The sequence below is a fragment of the Bubalus bubalis genome, chromosome 6 (genome assembly GCF_019923935.1).
Source record: "Bubalus bubalis isolate 160015118507 breed Murrah chromosome 6, NDDB_SH_1, whole genome shotgun sequence".
Taxonomy (NCBI): Eukaryota; Metazoa; Chordata; class Mammalia; order Artiodactyla; family Bovidae; genus Bubalus; species Bubalus bubalis.
Window position 1 is genome coordinate 59025585 of NC_059162.1, and position 13194 is coordinate 59038778.

At 40.9% G+C, this 13194-nt stretch overlaps 1 protein-coding gene across 2 annotated transcripts in view; it reads left to right on the plus strand.

Annotated features, from left to right (window-relative positions):
- Positions 1 to 8763, plus strand: part of LPAR3 (lysophosphatidic acid receptor 3) — an 82155-nt gene extending 73392 nt beyond the window's left edge. For both annotated transcript variants that reach the window (XM_025288367.3, XM_044944773.2), the window contains exon 3: positions 8058 to 8763. In XM_025288367.3, coding sequence (XP_025144152.2) covers positions 8058 to 8383 — 326 coding nt within the window. In that variant the 3' untranslated portion in view covers positions 8384 to 8763. The remainder of the gene's footprint in view (positions 1 to 8057) is intronic.
- Positions 8764 to 13194: the final 4431 nt, after the last annotated feature.

Consider the following 13194-nt stretch of genomic DNA (forward strand, 5'->3'; position numbering starts at 1 on the left):
CAGGTTCTTATTTGGTAGGTATGGGTGGGACCCAGAAATCTGAATTTCAAGCCAGCATCCCAGGTGATTCTGATGTGTGCCACCATTCCATCATGAGCACTCAGATACAGCTTTGCTCTAAAATATAAGACTTATCCATGCTACTGATTAAAAATATTCAAAGAACAACCATTCTACAGCAGTGGTTTTTAAACTGTGGTCATTGAGGTTCCCAGGGGTTCCTCAAGGGTTCCTCAATGTGTGTATGTGTAAGGCATGGTGGTGGGGGGCACACTGTATGGTGAAGGGTAAATTCTCTATGAAGATCCTTATTCAACTACCCCCACTCCATCTCTTTCTTTAGTCACAGCAGCTCTCATTTTGAAGTTTAACAAGAGATTTCCTTTGGGAAGTAACCCTCTATGTTTTAAAAAAATAATGAAGTAGATTTCAATTTAAAAAAAAAATCAGGACCTCACAGTGAGAAATAATGTACATTCTCTATCATGACCCAAAACATAAAAATATTTTTCTGTGTAACTGAAACAAGTTTCATGAAACATACCCTTACTATATTTGATATGTCCTGATGTTTTTCTGTTCTATTTTATTTTATTTTTTAGAAAATTGCTGGTTTCAGCCTATTAAATGATTTCACAAGCCACTGATGAGTTGCAACTGAGCCAGAAAAACCTCAGCTCTAACCTTTCTCAATAGGTTTTCTTTATGAACCGTGGAACATAGAAATATTTTCTTAATCCTCCCATGATGGTCTATGACTCATACCATTCTAGGTGCTTGGAAGAGAGGTTAATTCAGTGTTAATACACTGCATACCTGAGGGAATTCAGACTTAATTCTCCTGATGAACTCCTGATTGAAAAATACTTATGGATGTGATTTACACAATAAATCCAAACTCTTGAGAGCTTCCCACAGGGCCCTTCCAGGTCTTACCCAAGTTCATCTCTCAGACTTCATCTTACTTCCCGAGTCACTTTCCTGGGTTAGAGCCATCCAAACCTGTTTGGAATTCCCCAAGTGTATCACACTATTCCTCACCCCTGCACAGTCATTCTTGACCTTCAGCACTCTGCTCAACTGAGTGTCATTTCACCCGACACCTTCCTTGACAGGAGTCAGAACCATCCCATCCTGGTTCCCTGCCTGTCAGTGCCTGAAGGGCAGGGCATTATACTGCTTGCATCAGAAATGCTAGCGCTTATTCATTACCTGGCCTTGTGGTTGTTAATAACCTTCAGTTACATTCAATGGACATGTCTTCTCTGCTACTTGAGTATGGGGCTCTATTCTTCATTCTGAGGATACAGACAGGTATGAGGCACAGCCTTCATGCTTGGGAAGTTTACAATGGACCTGAACAATGGGACCTATGTATTGAAAATTACTTCAGTATAGTACAATGCTCAAGAATTTGCATGGAGGAATCAGGCTGGTGTTCAAATTCTGACTCTTCTATTCATTGGCTTCTGACTAAACCATTGAGCCATTCTGAAGTTCAGATTCATCAAGTATGAGACTGAAAATAAGAGTAGCAACCTCACAGGGCCATGAGATTTAAACAATGGGTATATGTAAAGCTTTAAGCACACTGCCTAGCCCCGAGGTCTTGGGAGATGTTAGAGTGGAACTAAGCAGGTGATATGCCCAGTGCCACGTGGATGTTGTAGGTGGGAAGCGTCACAGGAATTGAGAGAAGAGAATGGTCACTGTGGGTTGGACAAATGGGAGAGGTCCAGTGGAGGAGGCAGAATAGGAGCTAAGCTTGGAATGAAAAGTAGACCTTAGATTAGGAGCCAGGAAGGCATTCTTGGCAGGGTGAACCAGAGAGCGAGCTAAGGCCAGCAGAAGATGGGGTATGCCTTGCCTGTATACTAGTTTTCATGACTGTGTTTATACATTTCTTTTATGTATAAGATCTGTTCAAACATTTTTTCAAATAGAAGCTGAAGGTATTGATCTAAAGGTGATTTTTTTTGTTTTAAAGAATTCTACCTCTTTTCCATGTCTTTTGGCCAAATCTATATAGAGTCTACAATTTTGCGGACAAGGTCAGCTTGATGACACCTTACTGGTCACCATACAGAAGTGATTTGTGAAACTGGTCATGCATTGTAACCACCCAGGAAACTTCTTCTACAGATTTCCCCATCTGACCACAGAGAGTCTGGCCATTGGGTCTGATATAGGACCAGAGGATATGCATTAGTAAAAAGCTCCCTTGGGAATTTGATGGGCAACCAGCTTTGGGAATTGCTATCTTGGAGAATTTGTCTTAATCAGTGTTTAGCCATACTGTCTGATAATGATGTCTGGGAAACCAACAAGTCGAATTTCTTTGGATTGCATGGGGAGTTGAAACTCATAGTTTGTAGATAGCAGTTTTCTACTTGGAAAACAGTTCAGAAGCCACTTAACCCTCTCTCTCTCATTTGGGGAAAATCCCTTCCCTTTGTACATCTCAGGATGATCTGGGCAAAGAAAATACTCAGGCCAAGGGAGGCTCTCTGTTGGACAACAAATTCCTCTCAAAAATAGCTTTATTTTCTTTAAAAAAAAATTTATGTTCAAATTCTGCTTTTTGATACTTTTCCATTTGGTTCAGGGTGACCTTCAAGCTAAGTTGTGCTTCTTTTTAATGTAACGACCCTTCAGGTATTTGGGGACAGTTAATATAATCTTGTTTTCCTTTGCCTTTTCTTCTCCAAGAAAAATGTACCTGATTTCTTCCATTTCCCAGATAGATACCTTTAAATCTGCTCCTATTTGTTAATGCCTAATTTAGGGGGGAAAAAAATCCAGTCTTGACATATGTCTCTTGGTAAGCCTTGCTTATTCCTAGCTGTTTGTTCTGAGCATTGAGTTTAAATACTCAAAAAACACTCATCTTAGTTTTTCTTCTAGAATTTATTGGAAATTCATAAAGGGCTGACTGATATATATTTGCTAGGATGCACCATCTGGCCCTCTTTTAAGAACTGGGACAGTTGCCCATTTGTATGCTTCTGACATCTCCCACATTCTTCAAGAATTCTCCAAGAAGACAGATTCCCAAGGCCAGAACCATTCCTGGCATTTTCTTCTCCTTTTAAATATTTTTGAGGGACCTCATATCTGCTGCTGCTGACACATAGTAAAAAACCCCTAACAAATGACTGTTAGGATAAGCTGTGCCTCCACTGTGGTGCGTTTAGAAGGAGAGCCTGGCCGCTGGGTGGAGGAGTCATGGAGCTGCGGTTTCCCAGGGCCCCTGCTTGGAGTGTAATCGTCACCTCAGATGGCACCACTGAAGCACCATCTCTGGATCAGCAGCCCAGTGTGTTTGGGCTGTTCTGTCAGAGCCTTGCCTTTTGTTGTTCTTGGAAACAGTGTAATAGAAAGGTCAGCAGATTTTTTTTTTTTTTTGGCTCTTCATACCCCAATGGCCAGCCTATATTTTTGCTGAAATTCTTTCTCCTTTCCTCCCTCCCCTTCCCCTTCTTTCTTTCCTTCTTCATCTTTCTTGCTTCCTTCCTTCTTTCCTTCCTTCCTTTGCCACAAAATCTTTGTTAGCAAACCAAAGAATGACGTAGTTGTGATATATGCAGCTTTAGGGAGAAGGCAATGGCACCCCATTCCAGTACTCTTGCCTGGAAAATCTCATGGATGGAGGAGCCTGGTAGGCTACAGTCCATGGGGTCGCTAAGAATTGGATACGACTGAGCGACTTCACTTTCACTTTTCACTATCATGCTTTGGAGAAGGAAATGGCAACCCACTCCAGTGTTCTTGCCCGGAGAATCCCAGGGACGGGGGAGCCTGGTGGGCTGCCGTCTATGGGGTCGCACAGAGTCGGACACGACTGACGTGACTTAGCAGCAGAGTTAGATATGACATTCTATGAACAGGACTTTAAAGGTCAAAAGTACTCTCTCCTCTTCCCCATTACTTATTTTAGAAATAAGATCCTTTGTACTCACTTCTGAGCCTAGCACATGAACAGGAGCACAGGCTCTGGGGCCAGGCTGCCTGAGTTCAAATCCTGGCCCTTCCACTTATCAGCTGCATGGCTTTGAGCAGATTACCAATTTACCCGTGGTTCATCTTTCTCAGATTTAAAATGAGGGTACTCAGACAGTACCCAGATGGTACTGACTCAGATGGTAAAGAATCTGCCTGCAACGAGGGAGACCTGGATTAGATTCCTGGCTTGGGAAGATGCCCTGGAGGAGGGCATGCCAACTCATTCTCCTATTCTTACCTGGAGAATCCCCATGGACAGAGGATCCTGGTGGGCTACAGTCCATGGGGTCGCAAAGACATGACTGAGTGACTAAGCACAGCACACAGCAGTGTGTGTGTGTGTGTGTGTGTGTGTGTGTGTGTGTGTGTAGTAGTAGTAGTACCTATTTCCAAGGGTTGCTATGAGGATTAAATGGTTAATTCATATAAAATGGTTACAACAGTGCCTGGTATATAATCACTGCCCAAAGAAAAGCGTTTCAGTGTTGATTGAATGAAATATTTTATGAAGTTCAATGCAAAAGAAAAATGTGTATGAATTACCACATTATGACAAACATATCTGAAGATTTATTTAGAGTGTTAAGGTCCCCTGATTAATCCAAACTAAAGTTTTATGCTGAGGAAAAAAGCTTTAATGAATTTTAAAAATTCCATTTTAAAAACAATCTTTAGAAAAACATATTGGCAATTTACTTTTATCCCTTTTTTGATGTTTGTGTATGAAATAGATCATTCAAACAAAATTATATGATATGTGTACAGTTTAAAGAATAATACTTAAAAGAATTTAAAAAATCAAAACACCTGTGTACTTGCTACCCAATGTAATAGATCATTATTAATGTCTTTAGAACCTCCTTTGTACACTATCCTGGTGGGCCCCTCTCTCCTGTAGAAGTAACCATATCATAAATCTCATGTTAATCATCTTGGCTTTCTTCATGGGTTTTACCACATATGGTTGTAATGTTAGGCATCAAATTATTTCAGTTGGCTTTGTTAACTATACAGTTAACATTGATTTTGATTATTAGGATATCATTGACCCTTGAACAAAAGATGTGTGAATTGAGCAGGTTCATTTATGTGAAGATTTTTTTCAGGAAATACATTCTACAGTACTACATGATCTAATCTGAGGTGTGTCTACAGATGTGGAATCATAGATGCAAGGGCCAAATGTAGCTATATATGGATTTTCGACTGTGCAGGGGTCAGCACCCCTAACCCCCATGTTGTTCAAGGGTCAACATACTTGGATTCATTTCCAGTACCTTATTTTTCTCTTTATCCCTACTTTTCTATGTTTGCCACCTTTCTTTTGTGTTGAGACCCTTTTTTCCTTTGCTTGCATCCTTCCCCTTCCATTAGTTTGGAAGTTATATACACTATTAAAGTTTGACAAGGAGCTTCTCTGGTGGCTAAGTGGTAAAGAATCTGCCTATCAATGCAGGAGACACAAGTTCAATCACTGATCCAGGAAGATCCTACATGCTGTGGAGCAACTAAACCCATGTGCCACAACTACTGAGTCTGTGCTCTAGAGCCCAGGAGCCGAAACTGCAGAAGCCCTTTTGTCCTAGAGCCTGTGCTGCACAAGAGAAGCTGCCACAATGAGAAACCCACGTACCCCCAATAGAGAGTAGCCCCTACTCACTGCAACTAGAGTGAAGCCCTCACAGCAACAAACATCTAGCACAGTCAAAAATAAAAAATAAGTAAATATTAAAAAAACCTGTGATATGTATATTTACCTAAGTATGAAGTTTACCAATATTTCCTCCTACCCATTAACACAAAACCCTTGGAAACTCCCTCTGGAATTTCTCTGGAATTCTGCAGTTTTACACAGAAAGGACACGTCAAATCAAAGTTGGTAGCTACAGCTTTTGATGTCTGCTTTCTTTAGTTTGTTCCTGTTGACAACACAGTAACCTGTCTCAGAAACAGCAGAAAGAGGAGAAGTGTTATTGTTCTAGGAAATACAGACCACTGGAGCTAAACAGGGCCTTTTTCAAACTTTCTGACTAATCCCAACAGTCAGAAATATCTTACTTTATGCCCAATGCATGCATAAATATGTGTAATATACTCCGAGCTGTTTCATTCCATTGCATTTTATTCTTTCATTAAAAAAAAAAAAAAACTTTTCCAAACTCATTAATTTGATTGCATACCCACTAAGGTGCCCCAACTCACAGATTGAAAAACCCACAACTTTCCACAGATCCTCAATTTACAGTTTAGGAAGATGAAGCCCAGACTGATAACACAGATCTCCCAGAGTTGTACAGTAAATGAAGAATTTGGACCCAAATCTCTGATCTTTTCACTCCAAGGTCACTTCTTTCTTCATATATGTCAGCCAACCCCCAAATAATAGAGGATGGAGAGGAAAGGGAGCCACTGGAGAGGTGAGAACTCCGGCACATCTTTTGTCAGATGTCTCTCACAAAGCATCTCATGATAACCACTGCTGAATGAACCCAGTGCAGTGTTAGACTCCACTTTTCATTACCTCTGACTTTCCCAATTACCTCGTAAGTCAAGATCATTATCTTTATTAAATGAGGGAATTAAGAAGGCTCAGAGAGGTGATTTGCCTTATTGGTAGCTCATAAGGTGAGGAGCTGGGCCTAGCTGTCTGACCCCAAAACTCATGGAGTTTCACGGCCTCACACTGCCTCTTTATAATTCTTGACTCGAATTGCTTATCATTATATCTCTCAGAACAAAGATAAAGCACTAAGAGGAATACTGTCCAGGTCTGAATCTAACCAAGGGGAGTAACTAGTTAGTGATAGAGTTCACAGACTTGCTTGTCCATTCTCTCTCCCCCATTAGCTCCCAGAGCGCATGGTCCTCGCCTCATTCACCTTCTAGCACAGTTCTTGGCACACTGAAAGCTCACAGTGACTATTTGTTGAATGCATAAGTAAGGGCATTAAGAAATGATAAGGACTTTTGGAAAAAGAAATCACACCCCAAGATGGAGGCAGGTTCCATAGTGGCCAAGTGCGCAGCCTATGAAGGAAGATTGCCTAGGTTCAAAATTCAATGTCACCTACAAGCTGTTTTCTCATAAGCAAGTTACTGAATTTCTCTTGTACCTCAGTTTCCTGAGGATGATCATGATGTCTGCTTTCATAGTGTGGTTCTATGAGTTAATAAAGGGAAGCATTCATGTGTTAGCTGTCATTGTTATCTGATGTTATGCTGACTAAGTAGGGAAATAATGAACCCGTGTCTCATATCTCAGGAAGAATAAATCAGAAAGTTCTGAAGTGAGCTAAATTGGTCAGATGGATAGAGACTCAGAAGAGGCCCTCCTTCACGTGCAGTTGGTGCTAAAATTATGCTAAATAAATGTGTTAATAAAAGCACATCTCTATCTCATCATGAAAGAGAAAAACTTATTTCTGACACAAATATCTATCTCAAGTTAGACCAGTTGATTAAGCAGATGGCCTGTGAATGTTAAAAAGAACTTTGTGTCTACTCAGCTTAAACATGGTTTTGTTAAGAATATAGTTTTTGAGCAAGTGACTTGATTAAAAGACTAGGAGACACCTATGTATGCAGTGTGTCTTATTAAGGACAGCACTTGGAAAGTCTGAGTTGGAGAACAGCAGAGCGCAGGGTTCCCCACATACACTATGTGTGTGAGGCTTCCCCCACATAGACTCTGGAATTGGGCCTCAATTTTCTCACCTGCAGGAATGTGGATAATGACAGCACAGCCTTCTGGTGTGATTCGGAGAACACATGGAAATAAGGTCTGTGTTGTGCTCAATATGTAAGTGATAAGTGTAAGCCTCTAACTAAGGTACCTGGGTAAGCAGATGGGAAGGTGAAGTGGCATGTGGTTTATAGTCTGCTTCTAACAAGCCCAGGTCTCAAATGCTTAGAGGAAGTCTGGAAGTTTGCTTTGCAGTTGTCAAAACAAATCCTCAAAGTCCCTTGATGCCACTGATGGAAGACTGGGTGAGAAGAAACCTAAATAATTAACCTGACGTCTGAGTACCTGTTGCTTCCTCCCTCTCTCCCTCCAGGGGCCTTCGTCGTGTGCTGGACGCCCGGCCTGGTGGTTCTGCTGCTCGACGGCCTCAACTGCACGTGGTGCAACGTGCAGCACGTGAAAAGGTGGTTCCTGCTGCTGGCGCTGTTCAACTCCGTCATGAACCCCATCATCTACTCCTACAAGGATGAGGACATGTACAGCACCATGAAGAGGATGCTCTGCTGCTTCTCACAAGAGAACCCGGAGAGGCGGCCCTCCCGCCTCCCCTCCATGGTCCTCAGCCGGAGCGACACGGGGGGCAGCCAGTATATGGAGGATAACAACCGAGGCCCCGTCTGCAGCAAGAGCAGCTCGTAGGCTGCGATGCCCCTCCGCCCACCCCGGCCTACGAGGGGAGAAGAGGTGTTCGGAATGGTTACCTGTCTCCAACAAAGCCCGCGTACAGTGTTATTTGAGCTCTGAATGAATCATTGGGAAGTTTGTTTTAAAAATTGTTTTACGTCAAGTAAAAGCATGGGCAGAAGAGAGAGGACACGTGCATTTACAGAGAACGCACAGAAAGAGGGACGGCAGCACAATGCGTTCCCACCTGAGGCCCGATGACCCTCTCGGAGTACCGCCCACCAGGCCGTGCTTTCTGGTCTCTGCCGCCATCTTGTAGGCATTGTCTCTTGTTTTCAAAGGATGTTGTTAAAGGGCTTAGGACAAAATAAATAAAAACGTTACTTGAGCCACTATCCGTAGCTGCTTAGAAAGCGTATGTAGTTCTTTCTGCATGCATTTGAAATGTTAAAAAGTGCTTCAGCAGTGATGTTTTTCTCCTCAAACAAACCATGGCCAGTAGCTAGGTGTTCAATAGGAATCTCAAAGTAATACATCAGTCAGGGCTCCAGATTAATTAACTTGATCTTTGACTGAAAGGACAGTCTGAGGAAAAAGATTTACTTTAATAACAAAAAAGGTAAACATTAAATGCTCTATTTGCAGCGAAAAAAGAGCCCTTGATGTAGTCCTCTCAGTGTGCACGCTTGTGTATACACACCTACATATTGACATACTTCAAATTTGTATTGAGAGACATCACAGATAGTGATGGTGAAATAAATTCACTGGCCACCTAGACTTTTCAGTCTAGGACTAATAGTTGTAGAAATGACTTCTTAGCTCTAATAGCAAGGGGTGATTCATTTGAAAACAGATCAGCAGGGTGAAAAGTATACTAGCATGTGGGCTGAGTTCCTTGCAAGTCGCTCAGTGGTGCCCGACTCTGTGACCCCATGAACCGCAGCACACCACGGCTCCCTGTCCATTACCAACTCCCGGAGTTCACCCAAACTCACGTCCATTGAGTCAGTGATGCCATCTAACCATCTAATCTTCTGTCGTCCCCTTCTCCTCCTGCCCTCAATCTTTTCCAGCATCAGGATCTTTTCAAATGAGTCAGCTCTTCACATCAGGTGGCCAAAGTATTGGAGTTTCAGCTTTAGCATCAGTCCTTCCAATGAATATTCAGGACTGATTTCCTTTAGGATGGACTGGTTGGATCTCCTTGCAGTCCAAGGGACTCTGAAGAGTCTTCTCCAACACCACAGTTCAAAAGCATCAATTCTTCGGCACTCAGTAGTTGAGTCTTTCTATCAAGTTCCCTCCATACCCTGGTAACTTGTCAGATTTAATATATAGAGTAATTTTCACATCTCATATTTTACCTACAATTATTGACATATTTCCAGTACTTGCTTTACTTATGGACTGCATTTTGATCTGGGTTCTATTTAAAATTTTTCTCCTTCCAAGACCTAAGTAACATGAAAGGCAAGTCAGTAAGAAAAGCTTTAAGCACGTAGGTACTGGCCAGAGTTTTCTATGTAAAGCATGTAGATTATATTCTGATTTTAACATAAGAATAACTTCAAAGCAGATATTATAGTATTTATGTAGTTTGCAAAAGAAGTTTACATTTTTTTTTGCTATTGTGATATAACATTTCTGTGCAAAAACTACTTGTAATAAAAGGATTTGAGAAGTCATGCTTTTAGATATAATGACCTAAAATAGAGAGTAGTATGATTTGAAGGTATAGATTTCACAAACTGTGTAGTAAGTGGATCTATCTGAAGCTTATACCAAAGCTATCTATAAAATAAAATAAAAAAGAGAGAATCTGTTTTCTTTTGTTGGAGGTGTATTATTACTTTGTGTATTTTCTAAGTAAAAATATAGTTTGTGGTAACTATAGCTCTCATTTCTATTACAGAAGAAAAATCAGATTTGCTTTGAAGTACATACTCTCAGTGTTTTATGTAAGCATTTTGAATCTACAGCTGGGCAAGGGGTGGAGAATTGAAATTGAAAACCAGTCCCTGAATAGCTACTAAGGGACCTTTAAAGGTTTTATTTTGAGGAAAGCACCATTTTTAGTACCCTTCAGCAGAGTGTCATGTTCAGAATGGTGTCTGGAGGGGATCCAAGTGTGGAAACTCAGGGTGGAAATAGATAGCTTTTGTTTTTATGCACATACATATCTCAGCGCTGGTCCAAGAGTAGAGGAGTCATATATATTTGAAGATGACAAGTGCCAGCCATCTCAGGGCTCACCAGGAACACAGCAAAGCCATCTCTTTGTTGGAAAAATATAAAGAAAGAATGCTTCTATTCAAATTCTAGGACCCCCGAGTTTATCTGTAAGTCATTGAGATGATAGTTCTAAAAATCTGACCTAACCTTTTCAGACAGGCCCTTGACTCAAAGCAGGGGCTACACCCAAGCCAAACAAGATTCATTTTCTCCTTAGATTCGTAGCACTGCCCGAGATGTTCTGCTAAATATGTATTGATGAGAGAATTTAGTTCTTCATGAAGACTGTCTCTTGGAAAGAAAGAAGTTTTTTGGAAATAAATTGAAATTTCTTGGTGAACAATTTTTTAAGTGAGTGGTAGACTTGTGTAAGCCTCTAACAAAACTCTAACTTCCTTCACAGTCAGCACTTTGATGCTTTTTATAAATATTTGCAATCAAAGTTTGGAAACCTCAATGCCTCTGCTTCACTGGCACCCTGAGCCCATGTTTGAATGGCCCAGGATCAGGGACTGGGGGAGCTCAGCATCAGCAGCAGCAAGCAGGATGGGGGGAGGGTACAGGAGAAGTGTGGGGGGTACAGCTCTGTTCATCTGCTGGGGCTGCCCCGCGTAGATGACAAGGCATGCAGTACCCTGTGTTCCTAGACTAATTGCAGGTGATTAAGAGCATTTTGTTTTTATTAGCTCATTGATCCTCTAATCACTGTGAGTGGAAGCGGAGGCAATCAGAATGCTTGGCCCTCTTTTAACTGAGTGGACTAGGCCTAAGGCAGGTAAGCCCTGTGATGACACTCATGAAATTGACTTAGAGACAGACTCAAGCCCTGTTAGAACCTGGAGTGAAAATAACCAAAGTGTTATTCTACACAATGGTGCATCTCACTGCATACTAACAAGAATTTAAAACACACACATACCTGACTCATGGGATGCTTACCAGAGAATTCTATGCCCTTGGTGGGTCGCTAAATGTGAGATTAAATTGGAAACTCCTAGGGCTCCTTTTAACATTGCACATTGTCTTTCAGGCATAGGGGTTGGGGTTAGAATCATTTAAAGGCATGAAGGAGCTTGAGGAAAAGCTGCATTTTGTGAGAAATGTTCCCCTGAACACATCACATAATTTAAGATAGTCATCATGTAAGACTAGTTTTCACAGAGAAATAGCATTAGGATTGTAGGGATTTTTATTTGGCCTTAATGCCTTACTTATTTTCACATCACTCTCTCCAGTGTCTTAGAGTGTGCTCTCTCCTAAATTAACAGATGGTCAAGTGTTTAAGGATTCAGAGTATTTTGTCACATGTAATTTCTGAGCTAAAGGTTTATGGTGCAAACACTAGTGCAATGGTCACTAAAATCACATGGGGAGATTCCGGTACATGTGAGTAAGAGGGCGGGTCACGTCATGCTATATATATAATGCAGCACCTCTGCATGTCAATCCACGAACATGGTTTGCAATTTACTGGATTTTGGAATTTACCGTTCTTGCCAGCTTTTTAGAGAGCTGCAATTTTATACAGCAAACTTTATAGAATTTTTTCTAGATTACAAACTTCAAGTTTACAGAATTCAAATGTCCATAAACGTCATCTGTATTGTGTTTATTTCTGAGATTAACACCTACGCATTCTATATTAGTCACAAGGCTATATTGAAGAAGAACAAGGATGGTGCCTGCCACAAGTCCATGTTACATCTTTGTGCATATTCAAAAATGCTCTCCCTTCCTCAAGACACTTCACTTGCATCTATTGGAAATCATCTGATATATTAATTTTGTTAGAAGTTTACCACTACTTGTCAGACAACTATACTAACACATAAGCATATCCAGAGTATGATTAGCACACACAGCGGGGTTGTTCACTTCACCACTCACACAAATGTTATGATAACCATCTTAAAGAAATCACTAGGCTGAAATTCAGAATACTGAGATTCTGAGTTCTGTTCTATCCTAAACTATCTATGAAATTCCAGATATGATCGCTGATCTAAATAACAGACTTAAATGATCTATGAGAACATTTCCAGCTCCAAAATTCTGTCATCCTATACATCATCTCCCAGATGTGAATCATAAAAAGAACCCCAAGCCTTGGATTCTTTGGATTTTATTCCTTGCATTAGGAATTTCAACTAAAAGGAGCTGATTCATTGCAGTGGTTCTGAAGATTTAGTGTATGTAAAGATCACCTAGGGAGACCATTTGAAATCTAGGAGGCAGGTGTGAAATGTGTAACTGTAAACCAATCATCAACACAGGGAAGAAGGAATTTCTGGAATAAAATGGAATCACTAATCAAAATGGAGAACCTAAAAGATTTGATGATCTGCTTATGGGTGCTAAAGCGAACTTAAATTCAAAATGTGTGAATTGTTGTTTACTCCATCCAGGCAAATGGAAACCCACACACTTATTTTTACATTGCATTTAACCAACATCTTTGAACATTTCCTAGGTGCTAGGGAACAAACAAGCAAAAAATCCCTGCCCTTAAAAGAATGGACAAAATCATACACACAAGTAATTGGACAGAAATACAGAGAAAGGAAGCTGAAAATATTAAGGATGGACTATGG